This window comes from Varanus komodoensis, unplaced genomic scaffold, assembly GCF_004798865.1.
Source record: "Varanus komodoensis strain SLA01 unplaced genomic scaffold, ASM479886v1 scaffold9, whole genome shotgun sequence".
NCBI lineage: Eukaryota > Metazoa > Chordata > Lepidosauria > Squamata > Varanidae > Varanus > Varanus komodoensis.
In genome coordinates, this window is record NW_025336598.1 from 3,866,190 (window position 1) to 3,884,888 (window position 18,699).

The window sequence follows — 18,699 nt, forward strand, 5'->3', positions numbered from 1 at the left end:
TAGTCAGTCCCGCCTCCTCGCTCGCCTGCATCCTATGCTTTCACCATCCATTCTGCTGCAGGGCTCACTGCGGCTTTCTTGTCAGCAAAATGGGAGAGAATTCTTGCGGGAGGCATGGCAGTAGCATCTGGCAGGAGCTGAGCCGAACCCCGTAACAACCCCAAATAATTATGCATTCTTATGTTATTCGCAAAGTCGTGCCCGACCCATCGGGACCCCATGGACCACATTCCTGCAGGCTCCCGTACCCCTCCACCATCCCCTGGAGTCCACCTAAGCTCACACCGACTGCTGCAGTGACTCCATCTAGCCACCTCATCCTCTGCCATCCCCTACTTCTTTTGCCATCAATTGGGTTTTCTCCAGTGAGTCCTTCCTTCTCATTAGGTGGCCAAAGTATTTGAGTTTCAATATGCATTGTTAGTGCAATAATATTATATGATTTACAGTTTATCTAAAAATGAATTCCCCACATGCTACAATTTGTAGTATAACCACAAATTGAAACCCAGAAAGAAAATTATTTGGTTTTCAATGTTCTATGGGATGAAGTATTTACTCCACCACAGCCCCTGACTTCGGTGCTGGAAGAAAAGGGGGGGGGGGAGAGAATGAGAGAATGCCAAAAGGAATGGAACTGTCCAGCCAACCCTCTTTCATCAATCTGACTTGTCTGTCAGCTAATATTACTTTTTACACTGTAAAATGTAATTATGTCCCCAGTGAAACTTGACAAGTCTGGCTGACATCCCTTCCCTTGCCACTGTGTCTGGAAGGACACCATCATCACACATAAACCTTAGAGTTATTAAATGTATCTGATGCAATACAATGGTACCAAGAAGGTGGTTTTATGTGCAGATGGTCTGAATATGAATGCCATGAGGCTGAAAAGCATATCTTTTGTGGCCTGCTATATCAGTTTAATTTCCTATGTCTGCCTACATCAGTAACCCTTCTCCTTGCACTCTGCTGTGCATACATATTAACTCTTTTAATTCATTGCTCAAATTAGTTTGGATAGCAGCCCAAATGTTGCAAATCTTGTTGAGGGGTCCCTTCTAAAATACTTTTTATGTAGTTCTAACTTTGCTGAGCTCATGAAGGAGCAAGCATGGTTTTCCTCTGTTTCATCTGACCTTTCTTTCAGAAGAAGTAAGCAGTTCTCTAATTTCTCTTTGGAGTCACTGAAGCAACACTAGAACTCTGTAAAATTAGGCTTGAGGTAAGCAATTAGTGAGTTGATTATGAAACACAGCTTGGCTGGCTAGTTGCTATAACCTTTGTGGAGTGAACAATCATTTTTAACTATAATAGAATTCAAGTTGCAAGAAACTATCATTATTTTAATAAATTAATTACTATACTCCCCAACAAGCCAAAGCTTTCTGCACAGTTCAAAACAGCACATTATTTATTTCATTTCATTTATTACATTTCTCTACCACCTGCAGCTGAAGCTGTCTGGGCGGTTCACAACAGGAGATAAAAGCAAAAGAATACAATACAGGAAAAAAAAATCTAAAGCATTTTAAATTAGCTAAAATAGCATTAAGTTCATTAAATGCAATTAAATGAAAATCCATTAAATCCCTTAAATGAAAAATGCCCCATCCAAGAAGAAAGGAAAAAAGGCCCCCAGATTACTAGGGAGATCTTTAAAGGCCTCCACAAAGAGACCTTGCCTTAACCTGGTTCCAATAGTATGGTAGAGTAGCCCCAGGCAAGCCATTGCAGGGAGAATATATAGAAAAACCTGAAGTGGTTTCCAGTTCTCCAGATACCATTGTGCTGTTTCAAAACAAACAAGTCACATTAAACAATAAAATGGACATTACACACACACACCATTAAAACATATTAAAGCATCATAAAAGTTAACAATACAAAAATTGAAACCTAACTTAAAACAAAATATACTAAGTTGAGAAAACACTATTAAACCCTGTCTGACAGCTAGCAAGTGATGCAGGTGGCGCAGTGGTTTAAATTGCTGTGCTGCTGGGCTGGTTGATCGAAAGGTCACTGGTTCGAATCTGCACAACGGGGTGAGTTCCCGTTGCTCCGTCCCAGCTCCTGCCAACCTTGCAGTTCGAAAGCTTGCAAATGCAAGTAGATAAAAAGGTACCACTTTGGTGGGAAGGTAACAGCGTTCCTTGCACTTCAGTGTTTAGTCATGCTGGCCACATGACCACGGAGACTGTCTGCAGACAAACAGTGGCTCTCTTGGCTAGGAAACAGAGATGAACACGGACCCCTAGAGTCAGACATGACTGGACTTAATGTCAAGGGGAAACCTTTACCTTTACCTTTAACAGCTAGCAGGCCCCAGTAATTAACTGCCCTGTAGTAGATGACAGTCTTCACCTGGCTCTGAAAAGATAGGTGGGCCTCAGTGTGGAGCTCGTTCCATAAGGGAGGGTTGTGCACCACTGAAAGGTCCTTTTCCTTGTTGCCACCATCTGAGTTTCAGAGGAAGCAATTGGAGGAAGGTCCTAGAACTTGATCATGGTGTCCAGGTACATGAAGGTTGGGAGTGGTATTCTGTGAGATATTGTAGTCCCAAGCTGTGTGTTTGTTTTGAGAAATGCTTCATCTCGGACATTTGTATATATTTAGATACTAATAATTATCCCCCAATAAAATGCCTTAAAGTAGTTTAATATTAAGTGTTTTTTGAAGAACTTGACCAGTACTGAAACTTCTCATCAGAACTTAAAATTGTGTGCAAACCACTTAAATAAGTGGCAATGTATTCTTGCTCAACAGTTCAGCTTGTTAGTCATTCTTGACCTGCTGATGCTTGTAAGGCTGCAATGATAATTGAAGAAGGAAAGGCCAAAGAACCATAGCAGCATGTTGTGGGCCAGTGTTTAGTATTTTTTTTCCAATTTATATCCTGCCTTTTTCCTACAAAGGGCTCAAGGCAGCTTACATCATTCTCCTCCTCCATCTTATCCCCACAACAGCAACCCTGTGAGGTAGGTTGGGCTGAGAGTCTGTGACTGGCCCAAAGTCACCCAGTTGGCTCCATGGCCAAGCGGGGACTAGAACCCAGATCGCCTGAGTCCCATGCTCTTAACCAACCACCACACCAGTATTGGAATTGCTTTCTATACTTTCAGAAAACCAAACCATTTTAAAGATCAATCAAAAATGATTGTTCTTGAATCTTGGATATGTTCCAGTTCCATGGTGATATGGAACCTTATATTCAGGAAAAAATACCTTTTTCATTGCTCCCACTACCCGGTTGGAACTTAAGCATACCTGTTTGCTAAACTAACAGAGGAAAGATGGAGTCTAGGATCCTAGACCAACTGGTTGTTGGTTTGCTTTATCTATTGCCACACACAATGCTCCAGTCCCCACACAGTCAAGATGTCTGTCTCCTCACCATGTGAAGATACAACTTCCAGTGTAGGAGTCACAGGGCAGCTCCATACAGGTAATGATCTTTAGATATAACTGTGTATGAGACAATAAAGAATGTATTATACCTGAATATGTAGATAAGTAAGAAATACAGGGTCAACATGGGCTGGCCCTGCTGCTATGTCCTCACATGGACACCCTCAGTCTCCTACCCTCTTCATGTTAAGCAGACTTCTGCAAAATATTGGGGGTTTTACTCATATTTGCTTGTGCAAGATCAAGTGTGCATCTAGCAATCCTGTCCCTGTTTGCCTACTGTAGTGACTGCTGTAGAGGAGTGTATGATTGAAAACAAATGGCAAGCAGTGAAACAGGATTGTTCAACATGCATCTCCTCACAATGGGTTTGTTATAAAGACAGCTGTATTTTCTATAATGTATAAATTATACCAGAGCCAAGGACCACTTCATGGAAAAAGGTCACCAAGTAGAAGCTATTAGAAGTTACTTCTGTGTTGTGACTGCTACATTTGACAAGCTTTACTGCATGCACCAATCTACTATCAGGATCAGTCCTGATGATTTGCTGACCTCCCCACCCCTGCCAAAATTCCTGGTGCAGTTTGGAAACAAACCAAATGATGTAAATAATAAAAATGGCTTACTGCAAAGGGTAACCAGAATGTGGAGACAATTTAAGGGGTGTCCCAATGTTATTAAAATGAAGTAATGGAAAAGATGAACTATTATTATTACTAAATTATTGTGCATGAAATATTGGCAAATTGGTAATTTCTGTGATAGTTCTTAGTAAGTTAGAAATTTCATGGAACTCCATTTTAAGATTCTGCTGACATAGTAGAGTGTTCTTTCCCCTCTTATAAACCCTCACTCGATAGAAATATTGGTAATTGCTGGGTGTAGTACTGCATGGGAAAATCATAATGTTGTAGTTCTCCACTGGCTTTTAGTTGTGACTACAAGGCATAGCATGGTTACTCTAGTCACTTGCATTTAATACAGATTTCACTTTTCCCACTGTTGTCACAACAGTGTGAAAAGTATATAGAATGCATGTTCTATAAAAGTTCTAGTTCCACTAAAGCAGGGAGTACAGAATCATAGAAGAACAGAGTTGGAAGAAGCCAAGAAGGTCAGCGGGTTCAACCCCCTGCCAAGTCCAGGACTCCAGGTTAAACCATCCCTCTCAGATGGCTGTTGAGTTGCCTCTTCAATAGATGCAGTGTGGGAGAGCCCACAACTTCTCTAGGTAATTTTTCCATTGTCCTACTGTTTTAACAGTCAGGAAGTTCTTCCTGATGTTCAGCTGGACCATGGCTTCCTGTAACTTGAGCCCATTATTCTGTGTCCTGCACTCTGGGATGGTAAAGAAGAGATCCTGGCCTTTCACTTTATGACAACCTTTCAAGTATTTGCAGAGTGCTGAAATTAGAGGTTGAGCCTCTTTTAATCTGTGGACTAAATACTTTAATGGAGAAGCTCTTGCTGCTGGATTCCAGTGATGGGTGGGATCAAAGGCAAAAGGGGCAGGGCCAAAAAAAAAACTACAAGCCCTTCTACATTTAGTTTAAAACTCTTACTGGTAATTAATGTGTAAGAGAGACTTTCCTGCCTTTTAGAATAGGGGAAAACTGCTGGGAAACCACAAAATGATCAGGAGTGAGCAAACATGGAGGGTGGCATAGCCATTTGGGAAATTTTAGAAGGCTGTATTGGAATTCTCAGGGGATCACATTTCCTTCCTAGGTCTCAAGTTCAGCATTCCTGCATTAAAGCAGTTTTTGTTCCTTTTCCAACCTCAACATATTGTACCCCATTTCTTTCTGGTTGCCCTCATCTCTATGTCCACTTAAAAAGACCCTTACTGTTGCTATTGCATTTTAAGATGCCATGATCAGAAAATGATCTAACAAAAGTCTGTGTCCAATTTAACTGGGTTCTGTACCCGAGAACAAGTCTCTTGAAGACTATGTTGAAAGGTGAATGTGTACTTTTCCCTGTTCTTTATGATGCTTGGCAAAATCCTAGTCTGGACCTGTGACAAACTAGAAGACATGATGCCATTTGGGAAGAAAACAAATGTCTGGTTATGTGGCCCCATAAAGTTAGCAAATCAAGAACTTCTGGGATTGTCCAGTGATGCAAAAGGATAGCTCAGAGGATGGAGTGGCTGCTTTAATAATCCTGTGAAGTAACTGTGAAGGAGGACAGACCTCCTTCATTTTAAGTCTAAAACTGGTAAATACATGCCCAGCATGTGTGCTGATTTCCCATTTCCTTGTTGGGTCATCCAGGTCTTACAGGCTTTTATATCAGAGATAATATTAAGATGAGAATGCACACCATGCCTTCTGGCATGTCATCTTTTATGTATGTACAACTAACTGTTGATTATCTATAGTCATATTTGTGAATTTGAGCAGTTGCCTTTCTTCTTCGCTCTGCACAGCCAATTGCACCTACCTCTTTGTGTGTGTGTGTATTAGTATTAGCATTAGACCTGCCATTTTCTTACTCGTCTGCAATAGGGAAAATAAAGAAATTGCCTATGTCTTAATGGCTAGGAATGATATTGTAAGGGGAGAAGTGAAATAACAAAACTGGACTTTTTGTTGTTAGGGCAAGTATTCTGTTCGCTTTGGTGGGGGTGAAGCATAAAAAGGAACAGCATTTTTCCGGCGCGTCAGTACTGGAGACCTGAGTTGGGGAGGCGGGAGCCAAGGAAACGCTTCCTGGGTTGTACTCGATGAGCAAATGGGGTCCTTGCTGTTGCAGCTGCTGCTGCCGTTTCTAGACAGAGGCCGCCCTTTTACCTAGTCCAGATAGAGGGGAAGCCGCGTCCTTGATCCAGCACACCACAGGAAGAGGGTCACATACAGATCAGCGGACTCCGGTCCCCACCCCCAAGAATCCTCGGCAAGGACCTGAGTGCGCTGCAGCTTTGTTGCCGCCGCCGCCGCCGCCGCCGGGCACTCCCCATTCTGCAGCCGGCATGGCTGGGTACCAGGGCAAGCAGCGCATCCTGCCCATCACGGTGAGCAGCAGCTGGAGGGAGTCGCTGCTGGAGGCCTAGCCAGGCACGATGCGGGTGGAGGAAGCAAGAGGGTTAGATAAGAATAACAAGCCGGTGATCTTGATGGACAAGTGCCTCATAAGGAGCAGCAAAACTAAGTGGCTGGTTGGCTGACTAGCTAGCTGTGAGGCAGAGTTGCAAGCCACTCGCCTAGTTGATGAATCTATGTTCTGTGTTTTGAACAAACGATAGCTTGGAATGGAAATAAATGAATCCGAGGAAGGCTCTTAGGGGGGGTGGGCGGCAGCTCTTTGTTTCGGGCAGAGAAGGGGCTGGGTTCTGTCTGTTGTCAGATAGGCAGACGAATGGAGCATGCTGTTATTGGCACAGGATAGCAGTGTCTGTCGTCTGATAAAGCTCTTTAAAACCAGGCAGCCAGGGCTGAGCAGCAGTGCTTCAGCAGCCTTTAAAGACAATAAAGCACCTTGAGAATGTGAAGTGCTTGCCATACCATAAAGTGAATTAAAGATGGTGTTGGGAGATAAGAGGTGCTAAGGGTTCAAGTAGTAGACTCTCACAGTAAAGCTTTAAAAAACAAGCATGCCAGTGCATTAAAAATGGAACCAATGTTCCAATGCTATTAACAAATTTGAGCCTTGATATTAATAAATGACTTATTCTGGATTTTCTGAAATATGATGACTATCTTTTTTAAAAACTCTGTACTTCACTACCAACCTCTTGGGCCACCTGTGGCTTTTTGCTAGAGAGATTGATGATAAGGGAAAGTTAGAGTTTTTGTGTGGTAAGTGGAGGTTGCAAACTCCTTTCTGTACAGTCCAAAATAACACATCCTTAAAAGTCCTACTGAGTTTCTTTGTGGTTGCACAAAAATAATCTGCACAGTGGACTGAGTGGGCAACCTTTTTGAGCCATGGGCACATTTAGCAATTAGAAAAAAAGTGTCCTGGACACCACCACAAGTACTATGCCATTAGAGGCATAGTAAAGGACAAGAAATTTGCCCCAAAGATAATGTAATGATAGGGTCTTCTCTGCAACACACTAAGCATTCATTTGTACCTAATGTTTTCATTACCAACAGAAATCTATTTCGTAGCAATGCTTGTTGTCAGTAAGTTGCTTTATTTTGTTTTAATGAAGCAAGACTCCTTGGCAGACAGCAAGATGGGTTATAGGGGTACCTTCGTGCCCATGAGCACCACATTGGATAACCATTTGGTAGACCATTCTGGTTTTGATAGTAGGCTTGCTTCTTTTTGAAATGTCAGGAGCTCCCAGGCCTGCCAAAGTGAGCTCAACCAAGCTGAACAATGTGTTACATGTCAGTCTATTGGGCTTGAAAAAATGCTTTCTCTGTTGCTTACCCAAAACTGAAAAAACAGGGAAACTCCCACAGTAACGCAGGAGAAATTAAACAACTTGCCTGTGGGTCTACTCTTCCCCCTGTTCTGCCCAAGCACCCACATGGGCCTAGAACTTGAGAGGAGGTAGAAGAAAATAATCCCTTATGATCTTTAGATGGAAACAGCAAGGGAATTCCTCTGTATATGACTGGAAGGGCATTCAGCCAAGTATGTTAATTTTGATCAGGATAACTTGGAAATTTACTGAATTGGTCTGGTCTTGCATGACTGGCTTCTACAAGCATCAGCTGAGTCCTTTCTCCTACCACATGTGCCCCAGTTTGGACAAGACTAGAACCAAATGGAGACACCTGACTTGGTTGGGGGCTGACAAATACCAGACTTGCAAGGTTCCATTGAGTACCTTTCATGGCTGAAACATCAAACACTCATCCTCAGAGGATTTGAGTCCCTTGTTCTCTGAGAAGGCTCCAGAGTTAGGAGCTCAGGAAGAGGACTTGTTCACAGAAAGGGGTCATAACTCTTCCACGTCCCCAAGATACATTTCAGCTCTCTGCATTCAGATGAGCCTGCCTTACTATTTTCGGGGTCTAAGGAGTACAGCCATGAGGACTTTTAACATGCTGTTGTCATGTCATCACAGCTTGAAGCTGGTAAAGTCTCGTTAGGAGCAATATACAGCCAATGCTCTTTGACTTCCAGCCACAGTGCTACCTCAAACTTTCCACCTTGCTAATTTTTTCTTATCTTGCCTTCCTGAAAAACTTGACAACCCAACCCCTGCTAAAGATTAGACCATAACGGAACCAGGCTATATCACAAAGCATAATCAGAACCCATGGTATGCACTAGTACAGCCGTTTCCCTCTTCAGTTGGGACATTTTGGTGTATAACTCAGGAAGATGATGTATGACTTAGATGGAGCTTGCAGGATATGGGCAAGTCCCAAGTGCTCAGTTTGAATGGCACTTCCAAGAGATTGTTCTTAAACAAGTGTTGGGTGAGTTCCTGGCTCTATTCCTCCTTTTCCTCATGGGGGAGGAGAGAGATACAGACAGGAAAAAGAGACAGTGGGTTGGGTGGAGTTGGATAACGTTGTGGGAGGAGCTGAGGCTTCAGGTTTGTGTCTTGCCACCTTGATAACGTCCTGCCTGCTGGCTTATTCTGGAGCTAGAATGCAAAAGAGGTAGAATCCCTCAACTAAAGTAACAATAAAATCAAATTAAGAACATATGAAAATGAAATCCAGTACTACAATACAAATGATCAAAATTAACACACACTATAAGTTTTGGAATTGCAATAAATAAATAAATAAATAAATAGGTGGCCCTGGAGGCCCTCTTCTGACTTGCTCTGTTTCTATGTTTCATGGGAAATAATGTTGAGAATCACTTTTTATTTTTCCCCACACAAATTAGTGAACAGACATCCGGTGGCTAAAAATACTGAGTTTTGTTTCTGCTAAGCTCAATTTAAACATGTTGACCTTAAGAAGCAATTCTCCTGCCTTCCTTCCAAAATCCCATTTTTATCCTTTTTAACTATATAGAGATTTGCCATGAGAGTCCAAGCTAGAATGATAATACTGTAGTAGTGAAACTGTATGTAACTATTTATTTGACAAACCCCTGTGCCTTCTGATTAAATTAAGCCTTTTGCTGCCAAGGATTAGTTATTTAAAATGTCAATGTAACTTGTATGATCTAATTACTGTAATTTTTATTTTATTTCACTATTTCTATACCCTCCCTTCAGAAGGATCAACTGCTCATTACAGGTGGACGAATTATCAATGATGACCACTCCTTCTATGCAGATGTGTACCTGGAGGATGGACTTATAAAGTTAGTTTTAAAACACTGAACTTTCTTTGTATGGTAAACTGTATCTAGTAAAAGTTACAAATTATCATTTTGATCTTTATTGATATCACATGACTGGATTGCTAGCAGATGACATAGGGCTACAGTTAGTACAGTGGTACCTCGGCTCACAAACACCTTGGTTCACAACCAAATCGGATTACAAACAAAAATTTCATGAAAATTTTGACTTGGGTCACAAACTCCGCATTGGGTGGCGACCAAGATCGCAGCCATCTCCCCACCCCACTGAATGGGTAGATGGCCACAATCGCAGTTGCAATCATGCAGGGAAGACATGTGTGATCATGGGTGTGCTCCTGCAGGAAAGACAGACGTGATCTCGGCCATATCCTCCCGTGGGGAGATGGCTGCGATCGTGCTGGGGGCGGAGAGGGGAAGATGGCCGAGATCATACCCGTGTCTCCCTCCCCCAGCGCGCCCATGATTGCGCCCATCTCCTCCCCCCCCCCAGCACGCCAGGATGACGGGCACGTGCAGGGATGATGAGCACGATCTCAGTCGTGCTGGGGGAGCGGGGAGATGGCTTCGCTTGTGCTCGGGGGGGAGGGTGAGATGGCTGCGATCTTTGTTGTTCTTTGTCACTTTGCTTCACATTTTTCTGATTAAAAAAAAGGTTACAGAACGGATTAACCTTATTTACATTGAACCTTATGGGGAAATTTGACTTGGCTCACGACCAATTTGGGTCATGACCAGAGTCCTGGAATGGATTAAGTTCGTGAGCCAAGGTACCACTGTATTTACTGTAGAAACCAGCCAGGCAAGCATGTATTTCCAAGCAAGGAAACTACATGGTGCATGCTTTTTGGTCACTTTTGTCAATACGAGTGGAGGTGAATTAAATTGAGGACTTATTTCATTGGTGTATAGTTTTATATATGCTGTCATGTAACACAGTGGTTCTGTGTCACCCATGCCTCTGGGCGCAAGTGGCCATTTGTAAATCACCAGAAAAGAGGAAGCTTATGTTCATTGAGTGAGAGGGCACTGAATTGTTCCCAGAATGACTTTAGATCTGTGAAGTAGACTAAAAGAACGTAACGTTTATATTTTGCAAAGTTGAAACGTTGTTTACAACAAAAACTGCTACTCACCCAGTCCCCAATGCCTCCAAATTTCTGATATTTAATTTTACATTTCTACCAAAAATGAAAGAAAGGCCTTTGCTTGCCTTCCTGATGGCAGATTCTTTAATATAAATTAGAAGAAATGGGGACAGTTCCAGTTCAGTTTTCTTCTTTGCAGTGTTTTTGTGAGAGGAACAAGTTGTTCTCTACCTCCCTGCCCTTGCCACAAGTTGTTTCAGGCTTACAATGGCTTTTTCCTATTAAACCTTTGTTTAAGGGGAGACTTTCAAGCTGACTTTTATGACTCCGTTTGGACAGGTACAAGCAGCCTCAGCAAAACATTTTTAAAAAAAATCAGCTGCAGTTGTGCTTCTCTTTGAATTTGAAGACTCAGCTGGGACAATGTCCACTGACCCTGGGTATTGCACACTAAAGTTCCAAACACTTCCCCCCACTGTTTTCTTGAGAAACCAAAGGCTCTCAAGAAAATGTGGTTTGTGGTTACCTGCTTTGCAGCAAAATTCTAATCTCCTCCTGCCCCTATTTAGTCCCCATCAAGGTGCACATTTTGCACTTTGTCCTGAGCCTCTTGATGTTCAGGAAAATATAGAATAATTGAATAGCAGAGTTGGAAAGGGCCATGAAGGCCATTGAGTCCATCCCCCTTCTGTTGGAGGACACCAGTTTACACCATCCCACTCAGATGACTGTCCAGGTTTTTTTTTTAATGTTCTAGTGTGGAAGAGCCCACCACCTCTCTAGTCTCTAGACAGCTGGTTCCACTGTTGTTTTGCTCTGACAGTGAGGAAGCTTTTCCTGATGACCAGCCTGAATCTGGGTTGTTGCAACTTGAATTGATTATTCCATGTCCTACACCCTGGCATCAGCAAGGAGAGATCTTGACTTTCCTCTTTGTGACAGCCTTTGAGGTGCTTATAAAAGGATATCATGTCCCCCTGCAGAAATGTACCTGTCCCTTTTTCTTGTTGTTGTTGTTAGTTGCGAAGTCATGTCCAACCCATCGCAACCCCATGGACAACATTCCTCCAGGCCTTCCTGTCCTCCACCATCTCCCAGAGTCCACTTAAGCTCACACCAACTGCTTCAGTGACTCCATCAAGCCACCTCATTCTCTGCCGTCCCCGTCTTCTTTTGCCGTCTATTGTTCCCAGCATTAGGGTCTTCTCCAGGGAGTCCTTCCTTCTCATTAGGTGGACAAAGTATTTGAGTTTCATCTTTAGTATCTGGCCTTCTAAAGAGCAGTCAGGGTTGATCTCCTCTAGGACTGACTGGTTTGATTGCCTTGGGGTCCAAGGGACTCACAGGAGTCTTCTCCAGTACCACAATTCAAAGGCCTCAGTTCTTTGGTGCTCAGCCTTCCTTATGGTCCAACTTTCACAGCCATATATTGCAAGTGGGAAAACCATAGCCTTGACTATACGCACTTTTGATAGCAGGGTGATGTCTCTGCTTTTTAGTGTGCTGTCTAGATTTGCCATAACTGTCCTCCCCTGGAGCAGGTATCCTTTAATTTCTTGGCTACAGTCCCCATCTGCGGTGATCTTGGAGCCCAGGAAAATAAAATCTGTCACTACCTCCATTTCTTCCCCATTTATTTGCCAGGAAGTGAGAGGACTGGATGCCATGATCTTAGTTTTCTTTGACTTTCAAATCAACTTTTGCACTCTCCTCCTTCACCCACATCAAGAGGCTCCTAAGTTCCCCTTCACTTTCTGCCATTAGAGTGGTATCATCTGCATTTCTCCCGGCAATCTTAATTCCAACTGGTGATTCATCTAGCCCCGCCTTCCTCATGATGTGCTCTGCATATAAGTTAAATAGGCAGGGTGACAGTATACAGCCTTGCCAAACTCCTTTCTCAATTTTGAACCAATCAGTGGTTCCGTGCCCAGTTCTCACTGTTGCTTCTTGACCCGCATATAGGTTTCTCTAGAGATAAATAAGATGGTCTGGTACTCCCATATCTTTAAGAACTTGCCACAATTTTTTTGTGATCCACACAAAGGCTTTAGCATAGTCAATGAAGCAGAAGTAGATCTTTTTCTGGAACTCCCTAGCTTTCTCCATGATCCAGCATACGTTGGCAATTTGATCTCTAGTTCCTCTCCCTCTTTGAAATCCTGCCCATACTTCTGGGTAGTTCTCAGTCCACATACTGCTGGAGCCTAGCTTGTAGGATGTCAAAACTCTGGGTGCATTTAAAAAGGTGGCTTTAACTGCAAAGTGGATAGTTTTGAACTGGGACATATGTCTGTGTTCCTTCTCCACATTTTTGGCACAAAAAGCAGTTTAAGTTCACATGACAGAACAACTCATTGTTGGAAGCAGTTGTATGAAGCCAGTCATTGTCTTTGCTCTTCCATTTCTAACTGTTGAATGTCTTTAATGAAGCAGGCATCTTGTCTGCTCTTTACAATTGTTTGTTCCTTACTGATCCAGTCAGCTCGTTTTTGCTAAAATTTAGCTAAAATTTGTCAGTCATTAAAATTTGTCTTCCAAAAACTACCAGATTTCTCTTTGCACTCTGCCCAAGTACTTAAAAAAAATCTCTCTCCCACTTTCAATTTTCCCTAGCATCTGTTCCTATTACTCTGCCATGGTCAACATTCCACTTGCCTGGCTTACTTACTATACACACACATAGCTGCTTTGCATCATTCAAAGAAGCCATTGTATTTGAACACATGCTGACATGTGTAATGTCTAGATAAATTCTGACAACCACTGTTTGTTGCAGTAGAGGAACTTGCTCTGGTCCTGTATGTACATGATTTCCTTACCTTCTTGTTCCATTAGGAGAAATAAATGTTAATTCACTTTGGAAACTATAATGCATAGAAAACTTATCAATGAAATATAGCTGTTATCAATACAAGCTGGGTAACTATGGATGAATATTTGCTAAGCAATACTCTGCTTTTCTTCCTTCACAGCACAATTCTTTACATTTTTACTCAGAAGTAATTTTTACCTTGTCCAATTGAAGATACTCTTGCCTAAGGATTGCAGTTTGTGCCACCTGAAATCTAGGCCTTTTTCTTAGATTGAGGATTAACACCCTGCCTGACCTATTATCACTTTTTTGCATAATAGCATAAAGTCTCCTTTGAGGACTCTAGAAGGTTTCCTCTTCATTTTTTGGAGGGGAGGGGGTCCCTTCTTTCTTCAAATGTATGTTCCTTTTCTCCTGTGTTTATCCTGTTCAGCCTACCACCTTCTATTGATCTACCTGGCTTAGCTTCCTCATGCCCTGAGCATCTTTGTCCCCTCAGCACCATGTGAGATCCCCTCCTATGAAACAAACCTTTCACTTAATCACATAGTAGCTGCAACATTTGGCAAGTTATTATATTAATCAGGTATATAGTAGCTATTGAGACTCAAAACCATATGGTTAGAGGCCCATGTTAAAGATAGAGATGTGAAGCCTGGAGTGGGGGGGAGAATAGAAGATTTTTTTTGGAGGAGAGAATACGTTCTCCAAATTCATCCCCTGAAGCTTTCTCATGTTTGCCTCAATTTTTCCTTGTTTTCCCACACAACATCAAAGCATTAATTGGGAAAGTTTTCATATAAGGGAAATGAGTGAACCAAATGTAATCCAGTTGTCCTAGCAATTAACTGGCATAATTAAAATTTGTAGTCATATCACCCATGTGCAGTTGCTGCTTCATCTAAATAGCTTCCCAAGTACCGCAATTTCCACATGATTCCAGGGTTTATTGGCTACCTTGCCATTAGATAATAAGTGTGTACATTTGCTTTGGAAATGTTCATGACAAAGAGATAGACAAACAAACATAATCTTAATAGTTTATAGGAGTGCTAAATAGATAGAAGAGGAAAATTTAACCCAGAAGTGGGTGGATGGTAGGCTTACAAGAGGTGTTGCTTCTGCTTTTATTAGTATCCTTAGGTCCAGAAATTGGAACCAGCTGCAAAATTGTGACTCAAGGCAACAGAGATTAGAATTAAGGGACAGGTGCCTCTGAGTACATGCTCTGGCTAGAAATTTGTTTTTAGTGGATGTGAACACACAGGCCCTCGACACACAAATCCACTCCTGATTTTCCCCTGCTCTAGTTTTGTTTCACTTGCTTAACTTGCATGCATGTATTTGTGTGGTAGGAGTGGCTTTAATTGTTGATACTGTTAAAGAATTGGTTTTCAAGAACCCTTACTATTTATTGCACATCTTCCAAGAAATGTATAGGCAGGTTGCCCACCATTGACTAAAACAGCACTAACCCATAAGATACCATACCTAAAACTTCATTTTCAATACCTAAGATTGAAAAAATGCAATAGAATCTATTAGAATTAAAGATACTGTGTAGTACCTTTAAAAAGATTGTTATATGTTTAATTCTTCATTAAATGTAACAGATTGCTGTTAATGTTTCTAGGCAAAAGACTAACTAGACTTTCTTCCTTTTCATTAGACAAATAGGAGAAAATTTGATTGTTCCTGATGGAGTGAAAACCATTGAGGCTAATGGACTAATGCTTATTCCTGGAGGTATCGATGTTAATACATGTCTACAGAAGCCCTGTCAAGGGATGATGGCTATTGATGATTTCTGTCAAGGCACAAAGGCAGCTCTAGCAGGAGGCACTACCATGATCAGTAAGTACTGGAAACATACTTCCCTTCACGATAGAAAAGTTGGGGATAAATCTAGTCACAGAGGCTTTACAGAAGAATCTACTTTTGTGTTCCTTGTGAAATAATGATTGGGTTTGCCCTGCAGGCTAAGCGTCATGTTGACCAAATCAGAATGATTTTATTAGGTAGCTTAAGTTTGCTTTAGAAGTCACCCTGATAAACCATGGTTTGCTGTAGACTTTGTTTGCACCATGGTAGCTTGACATGACATCCAAGCCCAGACAGTGCAACCCACTGGGAGGTGGGGAAAACAGCTACATAGCTGGTTGGTGAGAGAAGAAAAACCCATTTAAAAGCATTACAGTACTGCTTTTTGGAATGTACACTATTGGGAGACACAAAAAGTGCGTAGATTCACACATAATGACAAGCTATAGTGGAAACTCTGGCATGGCTTATTGTTATGTGTTAAGCCAGCATCCATGGTGAAATATAGTATATTTGGTTTCCATGAAACTGCATGGAAAAACAATTGTTTGTTGTGAGGTTTCTGTGTTTCACCATGACTTGTTAGGTATGACTGCAGTTATACTGTTTCTATGTGGTTTCCACATTTCTGTCATAGAATTTGTTGGCAAGAGCAGCTGCAGCAGAAATGCCAGCCTTCATTTTCCTCTGTCCTGTTCTGCCTTGCCTGCTGTGCTCTGATTGGCTGCTTTGCACTCCCTGCTCCATGTACTGTTTTCCTGAAGCCCAGCCACAGTTTTGAAATTCAGCAGCAGTGATGGCAGAGAGGACCATTCTTGGTACTCCTGCCTGGTTGCTGCCCTTTGTTGGTGTTGTGTTTAGAAGTGTCTGTGCATTTGTCAAGGAGCCATGGGTCTCATGTGAAGGTTTACACATGAGGAGCATTCAGGTTATGCATCAGAACAATTGCTGAGAAGCCTGTGTCTTTCTCCCACCCTCCCTTCCACTTCTGTCTTGTCCCTAGCATTTCTAAGGCCTCTCAACAAGTCCCACGGTCCCCCACCTGCAGGGCAAACACTGTCCTAACAGAAAACAAACACTTCCTTGGGCAGATGGGCACCCAAAGAAAATACCGCCCAGCAGGATGTGTTTCCTCTGTTTCTGGGAAATGCTGCCTTCAGTATGCCTGACTGTAGTGAGGAGGCACCACTTCCCACACATGTCTGAGTCCTGCACATGGGAAGGGGAGGGATGTGTGTGGAGGTATGCATCAGGGCAGCCTCAGGGAGTGCTTCTGTAGTGCTTCTCTAGTGTAATAGTGCTACTCTAGTGAGTAGACAGTTGCTTCACTGAGCAATGGATGTGGGGAGGCAGCTGGCTCTGGCTACTCCTGAGGCAGCATGTGGGGTGATGGGATAGGCAGGTGCTTCAGCTAGGAGCAGTGTACTCTAGATTGATTTTCAGCCACAGGGGCTGATGGGTTACATGCTGCCATTGGGAGGGGAGACGGAGAAGCATGAAAACCATGTATGCATAGAAACCATGCAAATTTCTGAACCCAGGACACATGGTATTATACTCTGCAGTCTGGTCACTGCATGGTATAGTATTATGTTTGAATACAGCCAGTGTACTCCAAAAATCAACGCTATGGCACTTTGGAAAACCCACTTTGATAGCTCTTTAAAAATGGGGCTAGGAATATGGAAACACCCTTAGTAGCAGAATCTTTTTTTTTCCCCTTGGAGTGGGGAAGTAGAGTGCTCATGTGTCCCTCATCCAGCCTCACATTTCCTATTGTGGTTAAGAATCTCCCTACCACCCTGCCAAAAAAATAAGAGAGGAAACCAAAATGTGTGTGCCTTAGGGGGTGTTCTAAGTTCTAATCCTAACCCTTTCCATCAGAATCCCCTGAGTTTGGGGGGAATGACCAGAAGTGCCAAATGTCCCCTCGGTTTCATCATTGCTCCTAAGTTGCTATCAGCTCAAGGAGTGGCAAAATTTCAGAAAATGCCTAGCATGGAGATGCCTAATCTCTCACAGAAAAGTATATTGTTCCTCAGTGAAGGCGGAAAAATGGATTATACTTTTTGCAAAGTATAATCTTGCTTTGAAAGGAGTTGCCTGAACCTGATCTGTCAAAGTTGACAGATTCTTGCAAAGCAGGGGCAGTGAGGAAATACTTAGCTGCAGCCTGTGTTAGGCACTAAAGACACAGGGGGACTGCTGCTTTTGCCTGGGAGCCACCCACCCTGGTCATCACAAGGTTTCCTGTTTTTTAACCCTACCTGCTTCATTTGCACAAGCAGTGCACTTCATTGGAAAAACATACAAGGAACATACATAATTTTTGAAAGTAGGTTCAAGAAGCAGCCTTTCCAAGATATTGCTGGAGGCATACTCACGGATGCTCCATTGGAAGTGTGAAAGATGATTTGGCAGCCTGCTTTTCTGATTAAAAAAACCCCACTTTTTAAAAAGTCAGTCCCAAAAAGGCCCATGTTTGTGGTGGGGAGAGAGGAAGCCTTTGCCAGCTGGCCCAAGTACTGCTATGGTATTCTATGGTGCTGGTGAAGGTAGTTGTTAGTTAACCACTTGGTCGGAGTAGCAAACCTTTGTCTCTGTTACTAAGTGGCCTGTAGGGTTTTGTTTTGTTTTTTTCCTGACCAGGGCTTGTTGTGTTCAGATGTCATGCCTATTTGTCAAGCAAATCCTACAATAAGCAATGGCTCCAGATATGAACACCCTAAGAGCTTTTTTACACAATGATTTTATGCCAGCATTGTCCTGTTGTGTTGTCTTCCAGATGGTACATGGGGCTCTCACTAAACATTCTGCAGCATAACACTGTGTACCACGTTAAACCATTTCACATGTGAGTGGAGCTTCCCAAATGTATTGCCAGGGAAGCATAGCATAACTTTATACTGGCAGGAAAATCTCAGTTGACAGTGGTTTTGCCCCTGCCCACCCTATCTGCCCAAGAGCCTGGGGCTACACTGAGGATGGCTACAGCACAGTAAGCCTGAGCCTTGAAAGTGCAGCCAAGCATCATCACACTCCGGGCCCTGCATGTCAATACAACGATTCTGTGCCAGCTCTCCTCATTCCTACATGGATAGAAGTGGCCTATGAGACATTCTGGGAAAGCTTAATAGCTCTCCTCACCCATTTCCCTGTTCTTTCCCTTTCATATATGGATGGAGGTGTATTATGTAAAATTGCTATGGTGAATTATTAATATTATGCCATTTTTCTGCTGCAGCTTCCTATCTAAATCCACTTTTACGTGGAGAGATCCTATTTGGAATGAGCAAGAAAGTATAGTTCTCTTTTGTGCAGTCTTCTCCC

The 18,699-nt window shown here is 42.6% G+C and overlaps 1 protein-coding gene across 4 annotated transcripts in view; it reads left to right on the forward strand.

Moving 5' to 3' along the window:
* The window catches only part of CRMP1 (collapsin response mediator protein 1), a 180,128-nt gene that overhangs the window by 498 nt on the left and 160,931 nt on the right, over positions 1 to 18,699 (forward strand). The window contains exons 2-4 of one of the 4 annotated variants that reach the window (XM_044417761.1): positions 7,427 to 7,446; positions 9,557 to 9,645; positions 15,218 to 15,402. In XM_044417761.1, the coding sequence (XP_044273696.1) occupies positions 7,427 to 7,446; positions 9,557 to 9,645; positions 15,218 to 15,402 (294 nt within the window). Of the gene's footprint in view, positions 1 to 6,388; positions 6,431 to 7,426; positions 7,447 to 9,556; positions 9,646 to 15,217; positions 15,403 to 18,699 lie in introns of those variants that run through there. The other 3 variants (XM_044417763.1, XM_044417760.1, XM_044417762.1) reach the window with 3 other exon arrangements.